Source organism: Quercus robur, chromosome 11 (genome assembly GCF_932294415.1).
Source record: "Quercus robur chromosome 11, dhQueRobu3.1, whole genome shotgun sequence".
NCBI lineage: Eukaryota > Viridiplantae > Streptophyta > Magnoliopsida > Fagales > Fagaceae > Quercus > Quercus robur.
Window position 1 is genome coordinate 54,304,168 of NC_065544.1, and position 23,902 is coordinate 54,328,069.

Below are 23,902 nucleotides of genomic sequence, written 5' to 3' on the forward strand. Positions count from 1 at the left end.
AAAAAATACCCAAAAAAAAAAAAAAAGCTACATATTCAACAGCAAAATCTTCCTCTTCACACGTGACTTTTCTTTTTAGGTAATTATTGTTTATATCGATTTACCAAAAATGTTTTTGGATAAAGTAAAAAAAAAAAATGTAAATAAGGTAATAAGTATTTGAGTTTAAAGTAAACATCTTCCCTTTATTCTCAAAAAAAAAAAAAAAAAAAAAGTATCTATTCTATATATAATAAATGTTTGTTCTTCTAAAAAAAAAAAAATGTTTTCCTTTTTCTTTCTCTTCATATGACCTTTTTTTTTTTCTCTCTTTTTATGAGATTTATGAGATAGCAACAAACAAATTGATTAGAAATCTTAATTCCAACAGGATTTAAATTCTATATCAAATGAAACTCTACATATATATATTGTGGGGGCCAGTCAATCAACAGGCCCATTAAGGTCAGGATCGTTGGGCCTGTGGCCCATTCGAGGATGCATATTCGTCTGAGGAGGCCAAGTTAGGTCATAAGGGTAATTACCGAAGGGGGGGGTGGTAGTTAATATCATGAAAGTAGAGTTCCGTATTCGTCCGAGAACGCCATACTCCTCGGCAGTATGCATCCGAGGACGATCAGGACGCGGTCTTGTTACAATCGGACCTCGGAATTATGTCACCACTGAAGATGGGATAACAGACCAAGGGTAAGAAAGAAAAAACAAATAAATATCTATAACTACAGCTGCCTTCACATTAATTACCTCTCAACCAACTCTCTGACCGCATTAATGTGGAGGTGATACCTGAACAGTAAGGAGGCAGCTTTACAGCTGCCCATAGGAAGTTCCAGGAGGTGCTAGATGGGACAGAAAGAAATCCCCCGAACCCAACCTACACGTGTGTGGTGAGGATGGAACACAGAGGGTGGTATATAAACTAAAAGAAGAACATGCAAAAAAGGGGGATTGGAACATAAAAGAGAAAAGAAAAGGAAAGACTGAAGAAGAAGAACGTGAAAAGCAAAAGAACTGTATCGATTACAAGAGAAAAACCGATTGTTGTGCCAGTTTTGGGCCTTTAATATACATGAGGGTGAAACTTTTTATTCCACAAAAGTTAATCTAGTTCTTAATACCCACGCTCTACAAATTATATTGTTTGGGCCTGTTCACGTGCGAACCCAGTATCATTTTGGGTCGGTACAAATCGAGTCCTTACATATATATATATATATATATATATATATATATATCCTTTTTGAAGTGAAGTTTATTCTAATAATTGAATGCCTAAATCCCATGATAAGTATGCATTCTTTCTTCATTATTATTTTTTCATTTTGTTTAAGCTATTTTTCTTTAACTTCAAAAATATTAATAAAAACTTCTCACACATGTTTTAACCCAATTCATAATATTAAACTTTTGTACCCATTTATTCTCTTCTGCAATAATTGATTCAAGTTTTAGTTACATACTCATACTTTCATCCCTTAAAGTGATAGAGGAAACAAGCAAGTTTATTCTTTGTTCTTTTTTTAAATTTATATCTTAATTTATAATTTGTGTTAATTTCTTAATTTTAAATAGGGATGGCAATGGGGCGGGGTGGGTCTAAAGGATGGAGTCTTCATCCCCACTTTGCATGACGGGGAAATTTTTCTTGCCCCATCCCGCCCCTTGAGGCCCTGTGGAGTCCTGTCCCACTCCGTAATACTCTACTTTTTATTAATTTGCCCACAACTATTACAATTGTTTTTAATAAAATCTATTTCATTAATAAAAATATACTTGACATTACAAATAAATTTATCCCATCAAATAAAATAATTTTTAGCAAAAATTGAATAATATTATTAAAGTTTTTAACAAGACAATATCGCAACAAAATCAAAAATCTCATAATACAAAATCAATAATTCAATAGTATATAAATTTGTTTATAATAAAGATAAAAGAAAATGTTAAAATTGGTATCTTATTTCCAACCTTGCTAAAGAAAAAAAAAGAGGTAGAAAGTCTTGTTAGGTAGAATAAAATAAGCTGATAATATGTTTGTTTAAATACTAGGGTTTTACAGTATGAAAAATTTACAATTTAACCCTAATCAATGCGATGCGGGGTGGGGATGGGGCGGAGCGAGGCGGGTTGGGTCTAAAAAGTCTAAATCCAACCTCGCCCCACCCTGTGGTGTGGGGAAAATATCTGGCCCCATCCCCACCCCACCACCTTTGCGAGGCGGGGAAAATCCGCATGGGGCGAAACGGGGTGAGGCAAAATTGCCATCCCTAATTTTAAATCATGAATAAGTTTGATTATATTCTTTATATTGAATGTAAATTTTCGTTTATAGGTTTTTGCTTGTGTTATATTCTTTGGGAAAAAAGAAATAATAAGAAATAAAAGAATTTATATAAATTTGGCAACAAAGCTAAATAGATAAACCTAAGAAATGTTTATTAATATAGTTTTATCAGTAACTTTTTATTAACATGATTTAAAAAAAAAAAATTGAATAGAGAGATAATTTATTAATTTATTTAAACTCTACTAAAACTTTTTTAAGGGATTGGTTTAAAAAAATTTCAAAGTAATTTTCTAATTATTAATTGCTATGCGCTAACTTCCAACTACCAAAACCCACAATTGAAATACTAATCTGTATGAGATACTACTTCTAAAAATTAATATTAAGTTATTATATATATATATATATATGCATTTTATGATACCTTAGTCTTACATAACATGCATTTATTATGTAACTTAAAAATAAAATATTCATTTATTTTTATTATATATTTTAAGTAAACTAATAAAATAATTTTCTACATATGAATTTTGATTAATGCTGGTGAAAAAGAAAAGCAGACAAAATCCTAAAACCTTAAACTCATCCTAATATCTTGTGTCAAAAAATATATTATTGGGCTTTTGGGTTAGGCTTAGGCCCAGGACACCACAGATCAAATGCCATAGATTCAATTATCCTTTTATCTTCATTCTTCTCCTCTCTATGTATGACAAGTCGACAACATAACATAAACCCTTGTTTTCAAAAAGGGGAAACAGACAGCCAAAATCCTAAAACCTTAAACTCGGTTCCTTCGTGAATCTTCCTGATGTCTCAGAACACTACAACAAGAATGCGTGAGCGTATTCCAGACGACGTCGTGGAAGACATCCTAGATCATCTCCCAGTGAAATCCTTAACCCGATTCAGGTGCGTTTCTAAATCATGTGACTCCATCATCACTGACCCCACTTTCATTACCAAACACTTGAAGCTCAACCTTAAGCAATCCGAATCATTGAAATCCACAAAAACTCATAGTGGGTATTTGCTATATACTACAAAGGATAAGAATAGTTCATCATCTTCCAAATATTTATGTACGGCTGTTTGCAACAACGACCGCACATTGACCCAGGTTTCTAGGTTTGAAATCCCCTCTTTTTTTGACGAATGCAAAATAGTTGCTTGCTGTAATGGCTTGTTCTGCATGGCTGACTATGGTCTTAGTCACATTATATATCTGTGGAACCCAAGTATTAGAATGTTTAAGAAGCTTCTAGCTACTCCCACTCCTGACGAGGTCGCCAGTTCCGCTTTTGGACTTGCTTATAATTCTCAAAATAATGACTTCAAGATTCTTAGACTTATGTCTGTTTTTTACTTAGAAGAGGCCAAAGCCGAGATTTACAGTTTGAGTACAGATTCGTGGAGAAAGGTTGTAATAACGATGGAGTCCTTAAGAGGGTATGAACCCGACTTTGGACCTATTTATATTTATATTTATCCACCCTGTATATTTTTTAATGGAGCTTTGCACTCTGTAGCAGCCAGTAATCGCCACCATTTCGTTCTGTCCTTTAACGTCAATGATGAGAGCTTCCATGAGATAATGCCGCCTCCTCATTTATCGTTTGGTGTGCCTGGATGTTTCAATGAACTTGCATTGTTCAAGGGATCCCTGGCTGTTTTTGCTTACGGAAATAATCATCAGGGTGTCTTATGCCACATATGGGTTATGGAGGAGTATGGTGTGGCTGAATCTTGGACTGAAAAATATAGGGTACAAATGGATTGGTTTTGGGATGGTCATTTCATTGGCTTTGCTGATAATGGTGAACTTTTGATTAAGAATGCCTTTGGGCTGGTTTCAATTGACCTTGAGAGTCAAAATCAGAACATTCTTGCAATTGAAGGTGCTGATTGGGTGGGTTCCACAACTAATTTGATGGAGAGCTTGATTTTACTCGATGGTGGTAAGTAAATGTGAAAATTCACTTTAGCTATTATATCACTTTCAGTTTTGCCACCATCATTGTGAAAATTAACTTTAGCTTGTATTGCATAATTTGTATATAACTTTAACTAGTAATTTTGATCTGAAACTAAGGTTGTAATTGTTTCCATCCTTGAGTTTAAGAAATTTCTCAATATGAATGGGTGAAGTTAGCTAAATTACATTTGAGGAATGATCAAATGGGGATTTCAGATGGCTAAACCATTCTGTTCTATTGTGCTTTTTGCCATTGACCATACCAAAACCCTTTAGTCTAATTGGTCCGCTTAGAAATATTTAGTTCCATGGCTATTTGTGATAGAATATAGTTGTCACTTGTTCTTAGTCCAACAAATAGCAGTAGCTGAAATTTTGCTTCCTTTCAGACGTTTAAAACAATGAAATCCTAATTGACCATAATTTAACAGTGGCAAAAACCAAAATTGCATTAATATTACTAGTAGGTGTTGATGTAACAATGAAGTAGGACAGATTTGAAGTACCTCCAATATGCATGTGTTGGACTTTAGATAGAAAAGTGGCCTTTCATTTGAATTATCTCTCATGGCTGGAGATGTATCCAATACGGTCTCCAAAGAGTATCTGGAGATTACAAAATGTTTTAAATTTTGGATACAGTCTGATATGTTGTGGATGCCGTCAAGACACAGCCTTGATACAGTCTTGATGCGGGAGTTGCTTAAATTGGGAAGAAAAAACTCGTTGGTTTCACTTTGAATGAATCAAAACTCAAAACCCTTCTCTTGTTTTTCAGTAGTCTCTCTCTCTCTCTCTCTTAGACACACACACATACACTTCGATCTTATACCTACTCATCAATTGATCCTGATTTCCTGGTCTTGGGGTTGATGGATATTGTTGCATTTGTGTTTGTACTTTGAAGGAGTTTGTGATGCATGTGGGAGATAATTGAGTTTCTGTTTTTACTTTTTACCTGTCTGATACTTGTGTGTTTGAGAAATAGGGGACAATTGGAGATGAAGCTGCAGATTTTAGGCTAGTGCATTTGTGCAATTTGAAAATGTTTTTGAAGGATTCGATGCTTGTAATTTATTTTTGAATCTGATAAATATTCCTAAAAGTGTAGATGAGTTAATTAATTGTTGTATATCCTAGTTATAAAGCCAATAGCAGTGGTATAAATGGGACTTCCTCGTCTCACTACTGATGTTGGTTATATATATAAATATATATATATATATATATATATATTCTTGTTTTTAGGAGTTTCCATTTCTCTGTATGCTTATTGTATCTTGTGTTGGTATTGATGCTTCCTTAGATTAATTTGAATCATGGTGCTGATTGTCATCAAGTTTTGTATGGGTGAATACTGCCTTTAAATTCTACTCCTGCACCTTAAATTACCTATTAACAATAGAAAAAAAGGGAAGGAATTGACTGAAGTTAGAGAATTGAATATGGTGATTCAAGGTTCTTATCCGTGATTAAGGAGTTGCATTGATGCAGAATGTTGTTGTAGTGTTATGCTAAGAAGCTTAACACTTAGGATTTATATTAATTAAAAAGTGGCAGTGGAGATCTCAGGGTTTATTTTTGATGATTTTAGTTAGTTTTAGACCCAAGGGGGAGGGGAAAGAATGTCAAAATTTTGATTGGAAGGTTGTTCTTTTTTTTTTTTTTTTTTTTTTTGAAATAAACATATCTTTGCTTCATCACTTTGCGACATTGAAGGATAAAAACTTAAAGTACCCCAGGCCCCAAGCTTTTAAGTGCTGGAATGTCCAGGTGTAGGGCAAGCATCTTAAGCCGTAAGCTATATTTCATAGATGAGATTAAAACATAAAAATCAGGTCAGGTTAACATCATGTCTCACATCTGGATTCATTACTCTTCTATGAGGTTTATGCATAAGGCTTGCCATTTGCGAGATTAATTAAAAAAAGAGTTGTTATTTAGAAAGAGTATTTCAAGCTAATAGCTCCTACTTTTCATAACTTGTTCCAATTATTCTCAATGATTGTATTAATGTTAGTATTAATGGTTAGAGTTCCCGCTCACAGGCTCTTTTTACTTGTGTTTGAATCCCAATGCAAGTTAAATACTATCCATGTTTGAGAATTATAGATGATTGGGTCATTAATTGCTATTTCCTATTTTTTGGTGTATGAGTCAGGTTTTGTTCTGTTAGAGGGCTTAAAATGTAGATTTATAAAATATGAAAACACAGGGCTTTTCTAGCCTAGTAAGCAGGCATTTTGTGAAGTTATTGACTTCAGCATTTAATAATGAACTTGTTACTTGGAATGTCAAAATGTATAACAAAATTCTTCCAAACACTGTTTGGTGCTACTGAGATGGGAATGTGCTTTGTGCCACGCAGCTTTAGAGAGTGAAACTAAGGAAAAGCCTTCTAGTCATCCATTTTTGGTACATGGATACTCTTTCCTGTTTGACTTGAAAAACTTTGTTGGCCTACTTTTAAACAGCATTTGTTGTTTTGGTTAGTTGTTTGTTAAAATGGAATTAGAGCCTAGTTAGATGTCTTTGGTTCAAATTATGTGAAATCTCTATTAGGGGTGTCTTTTGGTCTATCTATGGAAGACACATTATTCAGTCTCGGTTGTTAGGCAGTCCTACCTGCGAGGGGGGTGTGTTACGTCTTACCCTAATTAACATATATTTTGTACCCACTTCCTTACTTAAGTTTATTTTGGATTGGATGCTTTAAATCTTTATTGTTTCCATGGCACAGAGTAGAGCAAGGCAGATGGTTTTAAGCACCTGCAAAGCAGAATAAATCTTGTTGATGCAGCAGGGCAGCGTTTAAAGCAAACTGGTAATATTAGTAGATCACTTTCACGCCTGGGTATGATCAAACATATCTTCTATCTTGTTTGGTTTAGCTTACCAATTGGTCAATATTGCTGTATGTACAAACCCGTCAAAAATATATATGATCAATTAGGTATAATTTGGCATGGCACATATTTGAGTTCTCAATTTGATGTCATCATGATTGATCCATCCACCTTCAAAATTATTTTAGTAATCCTATTGATTCAAAACGGGTGGGTTGATTTCTTTCATATAATTGAATGCTATATTGAAGGAGATGAGATGTCAATGGAATGCTAAATAATGGAGAAGGAAGAATATTAATTTCAAATAATAAATTTTTTTTGTTGAAAATAAAAAAAAATAAAACAGTGGAGAAGGAAGTTGGTAAGAAGGTAACACATTTAAGTACAAGCTATAAAAAAATGAAGAGAATACCGCAAAAAACATCCTGAACTTTTGGTCAAAATCAACCTAAACCCCTAATCTTCTAATTTAAAATTAGAAGCCACTGAACTTTGAGAAATACTTAAATTGATCCTTAATTTAAGGATCTAAATCTAAGTATTGAAGGGCTTAGGAAATAGGTTCAGCTCATTCCACTATTTTTAACTTCTACATTGATGTTCACTTGGACCATGGTCCTGCCACAGATATAAAGCCTTTATTTACTAACTCGATATATTTCTCTCTGGATTTTCTTGCTTGATATATATTAGTTTTTGTTCTACAATACCAACTACACATAAGTGGAGTCTGGATGAAATTATTATCATTGACTTAAACAATATCTGATGGCTATAGTGGCGCGTCAAGCTCATTTAAGATTCATACAAATCATGGTGTCTCTTGCATCTATCTAATCTTATAGAATTCTCAATTGCTCCTACTACACAAATTCAGTTGCACCAACTTCAATGAGTTCATATAATGCTACCCTAATATATGCATATTCAACAAATTTGATTTTTGATTTTTAATTGGAGATATTCACTTTTCTTTTATTTTTTGATATCCCCAATAAGTTATGGGACTTGAATGGACAACCGCATAAATCCTATATGGGAATGAGAGGAAAAAATTGACACAGAAGAAACAAAAGAGCCTTTGAGCGGCTTGTGGTAACTAAATTCTTGTGTTTTTAGATGCACAAATTGTACATGTTTGTATTACTCTAAGTAAATGAATAAATAAATAAAATGAACTACGTAGAGTTAAAAGTAAATGGCTACGACTCCCATGACTCAAATGGAAGTCACTTAGTGACATGATTCATAGTCTAGCTCCAATTTCCCAATGATATTACGTAATGTTGAGAATTATTAAAGAGAAATATATTCTTAGCTCATCAAATGGAAGTCATTGAGGTTAAATATATTCATAGCTCATCTATGAATAAGTTTCTGAATAAATACCAAGCAAAAATGTGAGGGATAATTCTGCAAGCTAAATCTCTAAACCTTTTTAAATTTTAATGGAGTTTTTGCTGCTAGAAGTTGAGATTATTACTATTGAGTTGTGAAGAGGCTTGTGAAGAGGTTGAAGTTTGAAAATTGATGATGAGAGCTAAGAAAGTTGGAATTCGGTGGGATAGGTGAGAGCAAAAAAGCAGGGTTATTTCTGTCTTTCTTTCTCAGTAGGCATTTTCACACATCTTTTCTCTTCATTTCAAAAAGACAAGTTTTGTGTGGGCTTGGGTGAAAAATGCCTGGGCCCCACCTAAACATTTTCTTTCTTTCCTCTCAACCAGACAACACACAAACTCATTTTCTCTCTATTATTTTTCAGCTATCCTATTTCACCCCCAACTAAACATACCCTTAATCCACATAAAACAAGGAAACAACTCAAATAAAAATTAAAAAATAAAAAAACAAAAAAAAACAAGGAAACAACTTGTTTTCCTTGGGCCACTTGCTTCAATTTTTCACAATGCTTGTGTCAAAAAAATATTATTGGGCTTTTGGGTTTTAGGCTTAGGCCCAAATGGTTCACTCATCCTTTATCTTCATTCTTCTCCTCCAAACGAAAAAGAAAAACAGACAAAATCCTAAAACCTTAAACTTGGTCCCTTCGTGAATCTTCCTGATGTCTCAAACGACTACAACAACAAAAGCCCAACAATATGGGCAAAGTAGAGTTAGTGAATTAATAGAAAAAAAAAAAAAAAAAAAACAAACAAACAAAAAAACAAAAAAAAAAAAACAAAAAAAAAACAAAAAAACCTCTAAGCCCGAATGGCAGGAACAATGGATTATAGGCTCATAAAGTAAATAAATGGGTCTTGAGGAAAGCAAATGGGTCTAAAAGAGCCTAGAGAGAGAAGTAGTAAACCCATGGGCATTATGAGATGTAGAAAAGTAAGAATGGGCCACAGTAAGCCCGAGGTAATGAAGCAAAAAAGTAAGGGGTTAATGGAAAGCCCATGAGTCCCAATGATGAAGGATAAGGTAATTAGGCCAGGGAAGCCCAAAAGAGTTGGTAAAAGTCCATGAGAATGCAAAGTTAGAAAATGGGTCAAGGATGCCCAACGAAAGCAAATGAGCCAAGGATGCTCAAAGTAGCATGAGTATAAATCCAATGATCATATTGAGTCATTGAGAGAAGAATAGGCAGTAGGCCCAAAGAGGCCCAGCAAGCACAGGTCAAATAACACCACAGCAGGAATGGTAGAGTGGTATGGTAGGAATGGCAACAAGGCTACGGAAGGAGCAAAGAATGGGCTAAAAGGGGAAAAACTCACAATCAAGCAAGGCCTAGCCCTTGAAAGGAGCAAGCCAATAAATAATGAAAGATCAGAAAACAGTTCACGCCATAAGAGGTAAAGGATGAATGGCAAAATGCACAAATGAGCCTTCAGACCATGGAAAATGCATGAGCAGCAAACAACATGGTTTAAAAAACCAGTACAGTGAAAGAACCAGAAAATGAGCTAATTACTGATTTTCTGGTCAGACCGGGTTCCAACTAATGGTCGAATTGTTGATGTCATAAATAATTTAATTATTATTTATTTAAATTATATAAATAATTAATAATTTTTTAATATACTAAAACTAACAAACCAATAGTAATAAATATGTTTCCTTTAAAAAAATACAAGTATATAACATCTTTTTAAAGAATTTAACATAATAACATTACAAAACAATCATTCTTAACATAATAAACTTTCAATGATTATAACATCTTCAGTTACATGATCCCATGCGGGATCACATTTCGCTCTCACAGATGAAGAATTAGCATTAGACCCGGTTGTAGAAGCATGTTCATTAGATGGTACAGAGGCGAACTCCATTTCACTCAACAATTTCAGACTGGCAGCAACCATTTTATTAACAAATAAATTCATCAACACAACATACACAAATAATACTCTACAAACCATATTTCACAAACAATAATGTTACTCTGTAAATATTTCACAAACAATAATGCTACTTTGTAAACTATTTTCACAAACAATAATGCTCTGTAAATCAAATCCACAACATACACAAAACCACAAATAAACTAAAATGCTATGCTAAACTAATAATTGAAAGAATAAATTGAATAATTAAGTTAACAAGAGAAGTTACCAATGAAGTCACTGCACTGATTGGAAATTTGAAGGCAAAGAACATGAACGGAGAACCTGAGATGAAGCTGAGAGATATGAAAAAAAAAAGCTAAGAGAATGATCAACAAGTTACAATCAAAAGTTGAGAGAATGATCAAATGAAAGAAAGAGAATCAACAAGTTACAATCAAAAGAAAAGGAAAAAAGAAAAATAATCAAAATAGTGAAATACGGATACCTAATGAAGCAGAGCCCACGAGATCGATATCGATACCGAGATGGCGAGACTAAGAACAAAGAAGAAAAAAAACCCAAACTTCAGAGGCCGAGATGGCGAGATCGAGATATCGAGACCGAGATGGCAAGAGGCGTGAGGATGAGAAGCAAATCAGCTTGAGTGAGGTGAGAGTGAGAGTGAGACAGAGGGACGAGAGGCGTGAGATGAGAGCAAGACAAAGAGGTGAGAGGCATGAATCGTGATAGAGAGGCGTGAGTGAGGTCGTGAGAGTGAATCAAGTGTTTAGGCTTTAGATTTAGGTTTTAGGTTCCAAAATGACCTAGTTTAGGCTGGGAAAATGGTGTAGTTTAGGTGAAATACCCAATAGGGCATTAATCGGTTCAACCGTGCCGGTTCCCAATTTTTCGATTCAACCGACCCGTTTTCGAATTTTTTCGGTTTTTAAGTAATTTCCAATTTTTACCCATAACAGGACCGAATTGTAGGCCGGTTCCTGGTTGAACCAGTCAAACCAGTCGGTTCAGTCCAGTTTTTAAAACCATGGTAGACAAGCTTTCAGCGTACATAGGAAGTGGAGCACGCGCAATCCCAGGCACTACTAACCAGTACTCAGCCAATACAGGAGTGGTGGGTCATGGGCCAGTGGTGAGAGAGGGTATGGTCTAGCAGTGGGGAAAAGGGAAAGCCTATTCTAGGGTTCCCGCTCATATTTTTTTTGGGGCGATGTCCTGTTGGGATGACATACCACCCAAAAGAAGGCAGGATGAGTTGAAACTACTAGATGCATGCCATGAGGGATAGTAAGAGAGAATGCCACGGTGAACAAGCAAACAAAATAGCCTTCTTTGTCTGGTAATGGGGAGTGGCACAGCTAGCACAGGTAAGTGGTGGTAGCTAGACAACTGACAAACCAATGGGTGGTTGAGAGGAACACCCTAAACCAGATAAAAGTGATTAAACGCTAAAATGGTAAAAAAAAAGTCACGACAAACAGTATATAAAGGGTCCTTGCTGTGGACAAAAAAAAAAAAAAAAAAAAAAAACCACAACCATAACAATCTCTAGAGGAGAATCATTGCACTACCATCACCATAACACCACACGAGCAAGCATTGAGAAAGAAAGAAAGGAGTGGGAAAGAATCAAAGAAACAAAAAACGGAGAGAAAAGAGAAAGAAAAGAAATAAGGAGTGTAGAACGGCAAGCATGCACCAATAGGCCAATTCCTTCTCTCCCTCTAAAAGCCTACCCTCTGTTGAGGATAAAGAACTCGTTTGGGCATAAGCCATTCAGGCCCGTTCCCTCAAAGTGGATGAGGTTATCCACTTTGAGGAAGTAGTTCCCTCCTTTGCCTTAGCCCCGTAACACAATTGAACACAGCAAACTGATCTTTTACTTTTTTGATTTTACAACATATTGCTATTGTTTCTTCTCTTGTATTTGCAATTTCACCTATAATGTGCTTTTTCTACTTGTTTTTAATTAAGAACCTCTTACTTATTTTGCCTAACAGTAACATACTTTCGTTATCATTTTTTTATTACATTTATCCGCCATAACTCTTTTGTAACAACTTCACCTGCCATGGGCATGTGACTAAAGTTTCGGCAAACGGGGTATAGTTTGTGCACAAGCCGAACCAAAGTGAGTTGCAATTGGACCAGTCCCAACTCTCCTATCCAAAACACTTGAGCCTAGTGCAGTAAGAGACAGTCCAGCCCAAAATCACAAAAGGCTCAGCACAATACTCATGTTAAACTCTAGTGTCCTCAAGTAACATGACGTTACAATTTGTTAAAGTTATCATCTCTCACCCTTATTTCACCTTGATAAATATGCTTTATAATTGATTTATACCATAAATTTCACTGCCTAGTTGTTTGACTACTAGATTTTGATTATTAGCATATTCCTAGTTACTCAAGTTCACTTGTAAGCAGGAATAAGACAAGGAACACCAAGCTCTTCCATTATTGTACTCACAAAAATAGCTCAGTCAACGCCCATGTTGAAGCTAAACGAATGGTAACATTTCACATCGACCGGGAAGGTCCACATCTTGTCCATGCATGGTCTATTCTTGCCCTACAGGCTGAGATTATTATATCGCTACCCCGTTTACCAGCTGACCATATTTATCTTGATCAATGGTGTGCATAATGCCTATGCTTTTCATGACATAAATTTTGGTCATATATATATCCCACTGACTTAATCAATTAGATAGATTGATAAATTAAACTACAAATGAATGGCTAGTAAATCATTTTAACAGATTGAACAATTTTTAGAATATCCTTTTTCCAAGGCTCAAGAGTTGGAGTGTATATAAACTATTACTATTAGTCTATTAACATTATGTATATGCATGTTATATAAAATTTAGCCAATTTTAAGTGTGCGGGAGGGGAAGAACCACAAAGAAAATAGATCTATGTTTAAACATGTTTACAGACTCTTCAAATGTAAAGCGTTAAGTCAACAAACCTTAACTAATATGCTTCCAAATTTCAATATGGGACTTTGTAACCTAGGAACTTATAACCAAAACTCTGTGGAATCAAAATGAGATGTTAAGAGCAGATAGATGACAAAACATTAATCTTATTTTACTAAGAGAAAAGCCGACCTTCCTTGAGTTGTATTCAAATCATACCATGATACACATCTTAAAACTTCACTACTTTAATTTAAAATTTTAGAACAATGAACTTGAGCTTAAAAATGTATCTTTCATTTTAAATTCCATAGTTTAGACTTTAGAGGTGGGTTTAAATTAAACCCTATACGTTAGGAGACTCATATTAAACCTACATTTTGAAAAATGTTTCAATCTCAATATAAATACATTATTGTTATGATGCTAATGGAAAATAATCAAAATATGCACCTAAAAAAAAGGCCTTGTGGCTATTTCAACACATATGTGTATTATATAAACTATAAAGACATTACTTCATTTCAAAACACACAATGTAGCTTTGTTTAAGAATTTTTTCATTGAGAGCAACACGAGTAAATCAATTTATGGTTAAAATTATTTGGTTTGATGAGGGTTGAGATTATCTAGTTTGATGCTGATTTGGGTAAGTTGGTCAGTCCAAATCCCCATGGCTTGCTGATCTGGGAGGATTGGTCACTCCTGAAGCTTGTAAATTTGAGTGATTATGTTAGTTGGTATGAAATGGTGGTAGACAACATTTAATGGTAAAATGCAAAAAAGTATTGCTCTTTTGGAACTTTTATGTAAAAAAAAATGCAACTTTCAAGTGGAATCCCATTTTGAAGATGCAAGTTTATGCGGAGTTAACCATCTACTTCTAAATTTCATACTAAAAAGTAACAACTATGACACTCTTGCCACCTACAACAACCCAAGAAACACGATTTTTGCAAAACTTTACTAAGATGAAAGACAAGACAAGATTCATTCTAATCAAAACCAAACCACTTCTGATATATCTCATCCTTAGATACAATAAATTACCCACCCTGGAACTTTCATCATGACTCCACCATTGCCTAATTTCGCACATGCCCACCACCCCTGAAAACCAATCGAGTGCCAAGGGGTCAGAACAAATTCAGCATAATCATCGCTCCCTGAACAATAGATTTTCAAACCTTGCAGGAGTATCAGAGGAACTATTAGATGAAACAAACTCTAACCACAGCAATCTGTGATGGACACCACACTTGTTGCTCACACCTCGACTCCCAGCATCACACACATGTCCAACTTGGCTCCTACCAATGACACTATTACATGCAAAATTTCTCCTATGTTAATTAGATACGCCTATGTCTTCAAACTCGTACACACACCCAACAACTCCATCGCACATTCCCACTCTCAGTCATGATAGAACATCACCACAGCCTCCCAAGCTCCCTCGACTTCGACTCACCACCAGCATACCAATTTCAGCAATCTCAACCCCAATGCACCTCCCTTCATCCCAATGAACAACTCCAACTTTCTCACTCCCTTCATGTCCATGGTCCACCTTCCCAACTCCACATAACCAATCCCCATCATTCAACTAACTCTTCACCCAGAAACCCCAATTCAATGGCAAGCATGAACTCTTCCAGCCCGTACCAACTTCATTAATCCACATCATTAGGAATGGAACAACCTATTTCAAATGCTGAACCCTTTGGACTTCCCTCCAATGCCAACTCACTCTCCCTCGACGTCACCTCCTCGTGCCAGGAACCTTCGTCCTCGCTGTCATCCAGCTCGAAGGGTATTTGCCCCACCTCCCAGACATGCATCCTCCCTCGCATGCAGCCGCAAACTTGGTTGCTGGAAATGAACTTTTTTCCATTCCTAATTTACAACTTTCTGGCAAGAGAAGAACTCATCTTCTCCATTGAAACTCAGGTCAACAAACTGGTTATCACTCATTTCTCCACACGGTTAATAAATTGGCCATCACCGTCATCTCCACACAGTTAATAAGGGGTCCAAATAGATCTTGTATTGAGCAGGCAAGATCACTCGCCCAAGACAGGAGATGACGTTGATGGCCAATGTTTTTAACTGTGCAGAGAAATGGGAGATAACCAGTTTGTTTACCTGAGTTTCCATGGAGAATATGAGTTCTTCCCTTGTCAAAATGTTGTAAATTGGGAGTGGAAGAAGTTCATTTCTAGCAACGAAGTTTGTGGCCGCATGCGAGGATGCATGTCTAGGAGGTGGGGCAGATACTGTTGGGGCTGGATGATGGCGAGGATGAAGGTTCCTAGCACGAGGAGGTGACGTCGAGGGAGAGTGAGTCGCATTGGAGGGAAGTCCAGAGGGTTCAGCAAATGATAAGACAAAAAGCCATTGATCATGCCACGAAATTCTTCTTCTTAAGCTCTATTCCTTCACCTTCTCCTTAGAATCCAAATAACATTCATATATCATGTACACCTGCCACACACCCGTTTGTTACTATCAACACCGATGGAAGCTCCCAAGGTAATCCAGGAGAATCTGGAGCGGGTGGGATGGCTAGAAAGTAGAAATCATGTGGGTAATTGGCTATGGGCCTTCTCCCTGAATTTGCTAATTTAATTCTAAATTGCAGGTGGCTCCTAGCCAAACCTTGGGAGGTTCGCGTTGAACACAAATGGAGGGAAGCCAACTTTTGTGCAGATATATTGGCGAAAAGGAGAGCTTCTCAGTCTAAGAGAGAGATATTCTATGATACATGCCCCACATTTTTGTTACATTGCCTCTTTTGGGACTCCATGGTTTTGTTTCAACCCATGTGGTGTGCTGCAAATAAGCTTGCAATTGGCCTACATTTTGGTGCGGTGAAGTCAATGTCTGTAGTATCTTGGCCAACTTGTGTTGTTTAGCTATTGTTTTGTTTTTTGTTGTGTCTTTGTTTCTTATCGATTTGGTTTGCACCTTAAATCAATGGTCTAGTCACTCTTGTTTTATCGTTTAAACTCTATTACGTGTTTGTAAGTTTATTTCACTTCAATAAAGTTTCCCTTTCAAGCAAAAAAAAAAAAAAAAAAGGAAAATGCAATTTTGGTAAAATTTATTGTAAATAACCAGAATATTGAGTAAAACTTTGCAAATTTGTTTGGTTTGCATGGCTACCTCTCGTGGGCTCATGAGGTTTTCAAGTGCTTCAACTCCATTTTGCAATCTTTTTCTTTGGACCCATATGTGGGTTGAAATAACTCTTTTACCTTTCAAACCACATGGAGATGAGACAAAAGAGAATAGCGGGCCCAATATTAATTGTACTTATTATTTTAGCTTGGACAGTCAATATTGGACTTAGAAAAAAAATTGGGCCGTAACAGTGAGTTATACATTGGTTTTTGTGAAGTAAGGAGTTAGGTAGCAACTTTTGCCAAAAATAAAAAGGTAATACTGAAATTGTGTTTTCAAAACACGATTTCACTAAAAAGTTAACAAGTTTGCAAGCTCTTCTATTCCATAATCATAGTTCTATACACTCTTATAAGATTGGATTCATTCACTAATGTTTTGATTTGAGTGTCAATTGTCACAAGTATGAACATCATCAGTTCATGACTAAGAAACTACTTTACCATTTTGGCTCTTAGGTTTATATGTTAGCCCAAAAGTTTTAGCAAACATTGGCCCACGAGTTAAGCTTACAGAAACTCCCACTAGGAGGCTTGATGGGTTATGGACAAGCCAAATTTGAAGCCCAAAGAGAAAATTACCCCGCTATTAAAAATTAATTTTGAATATTACAATCAAATATGACATAAAATTGCCCTAAACTTTATTCCTTCAACCTTACTGAGGCTTGAAGAAGTTCACCTGTATACCAGTGTCAATTATAACATAAATTCCAGCAGCAGTTAAAACTGCACTAAGAGCAAGTCCGAAGACCCCTAGTCCCCAATTGAGCCACCACATTGTGCTATAAACCTTAGGCTTTTTAATCTTAAGCCACATTAAACATGGATAAGCTAATGTCACAGGCAATGCAATCCCTCCAACTAGACCTGCCAAGCTCCCCAAGAATGGGATGGCCACGGCTGCAAAGAAGCACCCATATCCAAACATTGCTCGGATAGTGGCTCGGAGCCACCACGGGCATGCCTGCTTCTTCCTCCTAGTGTATACTGACTCCATGACATCAAATATGGGCATGCCATAGATTTGGAATGAGCTCAAAGCACTGATTATGACAAACAAACTTGTTAATCCTAGGATGAATTGTGAGGTGTCACGCCCATGAAATGCGTACAAAGCTGTTAACATGCCCCCATTTGGTGGTATCTGTAAAGAAAATTAACACAATTATTAGTGAATTAATGGAACTTTATAAGACAATTTTTAGTTTTAAGAGGTTGTAAATAGGGAGGAAAATATAGTACCATTTGGCCATATGCCCAATATCCACCGATTGCAAGAGGGAATAGACACATTGCTACAAGAAGATATGCAAACTTGACACCCCTCCACATTGGCACTCGTGATGGATGCTTTTCACTCGAAGGCATTGTGGCCTATCACAAACAAGATTTACGCAAGTGATGAGGTCTCTTTAGACAAATATTTTACAAGGATGTTACAAATTTTACTACAATTTTACTACTTAAATGCACAAAAAAGTTAATAACTTTGTTTATGATGTCGTTGATGTACCAAATACAATCACTAAAACACTAGTTATGTTTTTTCATAGTTAGATTACAAATTAATAATAGCTTTATCATTGTGTTTCTTTTGTTAAAATTATATCAATTAAACATTCTTGTTAAATCCTGGTATGGAAAAATTAAACAGAATTTTTTTTAAGTCAAAATTAAACAGAAATTGGTAACCTTTTCTTGTTGAATTTTACTCAGAATTTTTTAATAATAATAATCTTAATGATAATCTCCACTCCATGATTAACGGAGTCAAAATCTTACATTTTAAAAAAGGTCATGGCAACGTAATGGGTACAAGTCAATGTTCAACTATTCTTTTTTTTTTTTTTAATTGATTTCATTGTATAAAAAATTTGTAACAAAGTGCGAACTTCCGAAGTAACTTGATAAGAAAGACTTGTTCACCGCCAAAGAAGGATAAAACATTGTTAAATATGATAACTTGTTCACATGGCTTCTTAACTTCTTATATACACAAACCAAAAAAAAAGTATTTATTATCACAGTCTTTCATTTTTTTTTTTTTTTTTTTTTTGTATGACAACTTGACAAAAGTAGTGTTTCTCTAGTTTTGTTTTGTAGTAAATTAAACAAAGTTGTCAAAACATTGTTATGAAACCAACTTTGTTGTGTTATATGTCCATCAAATTGAAGAGCAATGAACATGTAATTCTCATATCTCATAAATCCTTTAGTTAATCGAATCATAGATAATATTAATGTAATAATAACAACTAATAAAAATTATGCACGCAATTGCCATATGTACCTGTATCTCAAGCACAAGATTGTGGCCTCTGAAAGCAAAAGCAATGATCCCAAGTGCATTTAGGACACTAAAAACCTGAGCAATTTGTGTGTTTGCTTGCACTGTCTTGTAAGACACAGTAGGCAATCTTCCCTCAGCCACTGATATCACCCATATGAGTGTGCAATAGCCAATAGCTGTGATAGCACCAATCAATGACACCCCAGCAATGGAGTTCAAGTTTGGCAACTGAGACAAAAGAACTGCAGCTGATGTAAACACCAAGAACCACTCCACAGGTGTAAGTGGCTTTGCTGTGCATGTGGCTCCACACAAAATCTGGAAGAACGTCTTGGATGTTGACCCTCCAATAATGATTAAGGCCACATTTGTGCCTGCTGATAGGTACATGATTGGAAATCCGGCTAATAATTTTGTTAGCTTGTCACCTGAGAGGACATAATTCAATTAGAAAAAATTAATTCTTCTTTAGGAAATAACAATAATACTTTCAAAATGTTAACAAAAACATTTCTTTTGATAATTCTCTATGTATAAAAGATTGATAAGCATGTTAGGATGTGTTATTTGATTAGATTAGCAAATTCTGTGTTTTTTGATTAGTAAGTTATGTATCTGATGGCCTTGAATCTGAGACCTCACCCTTTGTTGTACTCTTATAAGGAGAAAAAGTGTCATTTGAGTCGGAACTCATTAGCAGATTAGTGAATTCAATATAAGAATCAAAGCTTACCAAAAGTCGCACTAAAAAGTTGAAGATATCTGCTGTATCGCAGGCCGGTTTCAATTGATTCATGCATTTCCACCAGCAAGTATAGGGTGTAAAGTTGCCATATGAATGCTAGAGTCAAGCTTATGATTCCCCATGTCCTACAACCAAGCACATAAATGTATAATTTTTAGGATACAGCTTAATGAACCAGCCAATTCAACCATGCATGTAAAACTAAGTACATAAACAGCTAAGTGCGTTTGGATGCATTTTGTTGATTGCTTATTTGTTGAAAGTACTGTAAAATAAAAAAGGGGGAAAAAGTTTTTTTTTTTTTTTTTTTTTTTTTTTTGGCTTAAGAACAGCCAAAATAAGCTCAAAAAACACCCCCCCCCCCCCCCAAAAAAAAAAAAAAGTTGCTAAAGGCACTTAAACGTAGTCTAACCAAAGAAAGTATATATACTTACCATCCTAGAATAGTGAAGGCAACAGGAAGAATAAGGGCTTGTATCCCAATTCCAGAACATAAAGTGTGAAAGGCAGCATAGTATACATTCCCATTTCTGGACTCAGTGATTGGGAGCCAAGCATCTTGAGGGTCAAGCTTTGTGAGGTGGAGAGCCCTCCTGATTGGGCTCCCCAAAGGAGTAATGAAGCGTGGGGTTAGAGAGGCTTTTGGGGTTTTGTTTGTGATATCAGTTTGTGTGAGGTCATCAGTGGTGAGAAGTGGTGATCTAGACAGAGATGGAGAGTGATACTGTGAGGGTGGAGATGAAATTGGTGGGGATGGTGCATCAGAAACAGGCCTTGGTGTTGTTGGGTTTGAGCTTATTTCCACAACTTCACCCATTTTTCTTTGCAAGTTTCTCTCTTTCTTTGACTGCTTTTTGTTAGAGCTATACAGTAAGTATAGCTCTATACTTCCCCTCTGTTGCCCACAAATTAAATCAACGCATTTAAGTTTAGACTTTTGGTGTATTTATAGCCCATGCATGCGAGCAATGCATTCGGACTCAAAAGTAGAATTTCTATCTTGTATTAAAAAAATAAAAAATAAATAAAAAAAGAAAGAGGTTATTAATGTGAATACCAATATGAACACTGGTGACCCCACTTGAGTTAGAAAATAAGGGAAAATGTGATTTGTACATCCCTAGCGCATTTTATATTTTGTGTATATCTCTTATTGTTTTAATAAGAAAATATTATTAAGACCAATGAAAAACTAAGGGACTAACCAAACTAAATTAATCAGTTTCTTTGAAAGCGAAAATGATCTTATATGCTTATGAATATCTCTTATGCATTTGTACATGCATGTTTCTTATTCATATTGATTTTGTTTTAATTTTTATAATTGTAATTAATAATTGATTGTGAACTTTTTGTTACATTTAAGCATCCCACTTCCATCGGATCAAACCTGGACGTATAGAAGTGCCATCCGAACACAGGAGTCTTTAGTTAATATGTTGGATATGATACTAGGAATGCAAAAATTCAAAAATTATGCCAATTTAGTAGTAAGCTTTTATTCTCTGATATCGCTTTTCTTACGTTAGTTATTTTATAACTATTTTTAGAAAAATTCTTAAATACTCTTGAAGCACAGAGAAATTGTGCTCTCTTCTCTTACATTCATAGTGAATTCCAGTATTTCACCATAAATTTAATGAGTAGATCTCACCATAAATGTGAGAAGATGGAGCATCATTCCCCGTACTCAGAGAATACCTAAGAATTACTCCTACTTATATATGTTAAAATATGAACATTTTTGCATCAATTGTAAATAACTTTTGTGTTAAAATATAAACATTTCTACATCAATTGTAAATATATACGTGAAATAGTGGATGTATATACTTGGGTCAAAATATATTTTCCCATAATATAGCATCAAACCAAAAGGAAAGGTTAGTAAAAAATAATTAGTATATTCAAAAGAACAGGAAAAAGTTCTTGGCAGCCCACCTCAAACCTTGTTTGCTTATCTAAAACCTCAAGCTTGTTGGCTTATCAGTAGCCACCTTGTTTGTTAATCTTTGGCTTAACTGTAATATATATATTACCTTTTGTCGTCACAACTCACAAGTCATCTACAGAATTGTTTGGTAAGCAAGCATATCCATTCATCAAAATTTGCCTTTTTCTTCCCTGCTTATCTTTGACTAAGTTCTATATATTCCTTAGCCGTGACCCATGACTTACAAAATTAAGTGCAAGATATGCCAGCCTAAGAAGCATGTGAAACGGTGCAAGACAATGCTTAGCGGCACAAGGCCAGCAAGCATTCCTCGAAAGTTGAAAGAGTAACATAGTAGCAAAATGTTTCCAAAATTCTACGTGACTCACTCATGTATCTTAGGTCCTAATAGGCTAAAATGATCAAAGGGTGGGATACGGGGATACAATGTTAGGTAAAAATCTATATCTATATAATATCTAAAAGTTGAAATGTAGTATTTATTATCATTACACTTTTATTGAGTTACATTAGTATAGTATTTCGGTCCATTCAACTCATTCGGTCCATTTCTGTCCATTTCGGTCCACTTCTGTCCACTTCGGTCTTATTCAATACATTCGGTCCATTAAATCCACTTCGGAACATACTATCTAATTTGATGTAGACACCATTTTTTAACCATATTCTAATTTGAATAAAAAAATTTATTACTCAATATGGCAAAAAAATGTTAAAGTTACTATCATGTGAGACACTAGGATTATCAAAAAGTGACAAAAAATTAAGAGTATCAATAAATATGATAAATTACTGTCATGTATGAGTAAAAAAAAAAAAAAACCTTTAGTGACCTCTTATACTCGATTAACTACTATTAGAGATATCCCCCCGCCCAACTATGGAATTATAAGAAGAAGAAAAAAATTACACTTTGTTTGGGAGTTTACAAAGGAATGAAATATAATTAACTATTAAGTAATGGAAAAAAAATGAATAGAATGAAATGGAATAACATAAACTTATTTGAATGATATATAAACTTATTTGAATGAAATATACTATCAATCTTGTTTGGATGAAATATAATAGCAAAAACTTTTCAACAGTAAATAAATCGAAGAAATAAAAACAAGTGAAAAACTCATGATCTAATGAAGAGATTAGTAGCAAGAGAATAGCAACACCATGAGAAAAAAGAGCGGCAAAGAGAGAGCAAGGATGTACTATATATTTGTACAGCCGGTTGAGAAAAAAAAAAAAAGTCTCGTGCTATTGAAAAGGTAAGAAATTGAAAGGATATTTCAAAAGTTTTAATAAAATTCTCATTAAACCTAAATTCATTCTCTCAAATTTCTCTCAATTTTGAGCCTAATAAACTTCTAAACAATTGAGGGAATGAATTTTTCATTCCCCCATTAAAACTTCTAAATAAGAAAAATGAATAAATATTCTAAAATTATTATCTTCATTCATTTTCATTTTATTTTTTCTTTCCTCCAAGCTGTTAGAAATACATACTTGAGAGAGGGAGGATATTGTTTAATTTTCTTACTGAATTGACCAGCCTCCTTGGACCGTACAGGTTCTTGGTTAATGAATTGCTAATTGAAGTTCCTAATTATTTCCCATAAAAAAAAAAAAAAAAAAAAAATCCCAATTATTTAACAGTCTAATTAATGATAGAAAAGAATTTTTTTGGTTGGTTAATGGAGCATAATGATATCACTAATGTGAACATGAAGAAGTGAGGATGGGACTTGGGAGTTTGCCTTGGCCATGGTGGAGAGAGCCATTGACCCGCAAGTTTAGTGTATAACGGTAGATATATTATAATGCATAAATTAAACATAATCTTTATTTGTGTCTCTTGGCTTTAAGATTTTTTTTTTCCCCTCTTAAAGAAAATAATTACTATATTAATGGGCCCATTTTTAAAGCAGATCAAACAACTTCCATTGTTCAAATGCTATTATAACAGACTGCTCAACGTCTCACCAAATTGGATAAAACAACCTCACCCTCATTCCTAAGCTACTTTCAATACTCCAGATTTATAAATAAATAAATAAAGCTACTTTCAATACTCTCTTTTTCTCTCCTAAAATTGTAACTGTCTTGAAAGCAGGACTTGAAATTTGGGGGGATGATTTTGCTATTGACTGCATGTAGAGCTTTGGCTTTTAGCTTTACTGCTAAGTGATTTTATTTATTTATTTTTGTGTGCCTTGCTTCTAGATAAGGAAAAAATTATTTTATATAAAATTTTCTAAAGGATTGGACTGTTTGTTTTGAGTAAAATTGGTTGATTAAGCTTAATTGTTTTTAGCTTTGCTATCAATAATTTTGTTATTGGGCTAAATTTTATGGGCTTGTATATTTTGTTTTAGATTTTAGATCAAGTTTTTTTATGGCATT

At 34.8% G+C, this 23,902-nt stretch overlaps 2 protein-coding genes across 3 annotated transcripts; one reads left to right on the top strand and one right to left on the bottom strand.

The window, feature by feature from the left end:
* Positions 1-3,014: 3,014 nt before the first annotated feature.
* Positions 3,015-7,239, top strand: LOC126706186 (F-box/kelch-repeat protein At3g23880-like). 2 transcript variants are annotated; one of them, XM_050405505.1, is made up of 3 exons: positions 3,015-3,742; positions 3,826-4,251; positions 7,009-7,239. In XM_050405505.1, the coding sequence occupies exons 2-3, from the start codon at positions 3,888-3,890 to the stop codon at positions 7,011-7,013; spliced, it is 369 nt and encodes a 122-aa protein (XP_050261462.1). In that variant the 5' UTR covers positions 3,015-3,742; positions 3,826-3,887; the 3' UTR covers positions 7,014-7,239. The 2 variants fall into 2 exon arrangements, with proteins under 2 accessions (XP_050261462.1, XP_050261461.1); XM_050405504.1 differs by having other exon boundaries at positions 3,015-4,251.
* Positions 7,240-17,055: 9,816 nt separating this feature from the next.
* Positions 17,056-20,458, bottom strand: LOC126706779 (lysine histidine transporter-like 8). Its single transcript, XM_050406329.1, has 5 exons — positions 19,986-20,458; positions 19,540-19,676; positions 18,807-19,234; positions 17,759-17,890; positions 17,056-17,660 (listed from the first exon to the last, which is right to left on the bottom strand). Exons 1-5 carry the CDS (start codon positions 20,366-20,368, stop codon positions 17,172-17,174), a joined length of 1,569 nt encoding a protein of 522 aa, XP_050262286.1. The 5' UTR covers positions 20,369-20,458; the 3' UTR covers positions 17,056-17,171.
* Positions 20,459-23,902: the final 3,444 nt, after the last annotated feature.

What these genes read in the sequence shown, in the direction of transcription:
- LOC126706186 (XM_050405504.1), top strand. Translation starts at nt 3,105, where the DNA reads ATGTCTCAGAACACTACAACAAGAATGCGTGAGCGTATTCCAGACGAC.
- LOC126706779 (XM_050406329.1), bottom strand. Translation starts at nt 20,368, where the DNA reads ATGGGTGAAGTTGTGGAAATAAGCTCAAACCCAACAACACCAAGGCCT. An exon ending in GCCTTCACTATTCTAGGATG is followed by an intron (nt 19,677 to 19,985) that starts GTAAGTATATAT and finishes GCTTGGTTGTAG; the next exon opens with GACATGGGGAATCATAAGCT. An exon ending in ACTTTTTAGTGCGACTTTTG is followed by an intron (nt 19,235 to 19,539) that starts GTAAGCTTTGAT and finishes ATGTCCTCTCAG; the next exon opens with GTGACAAGCTAACAAAATTA.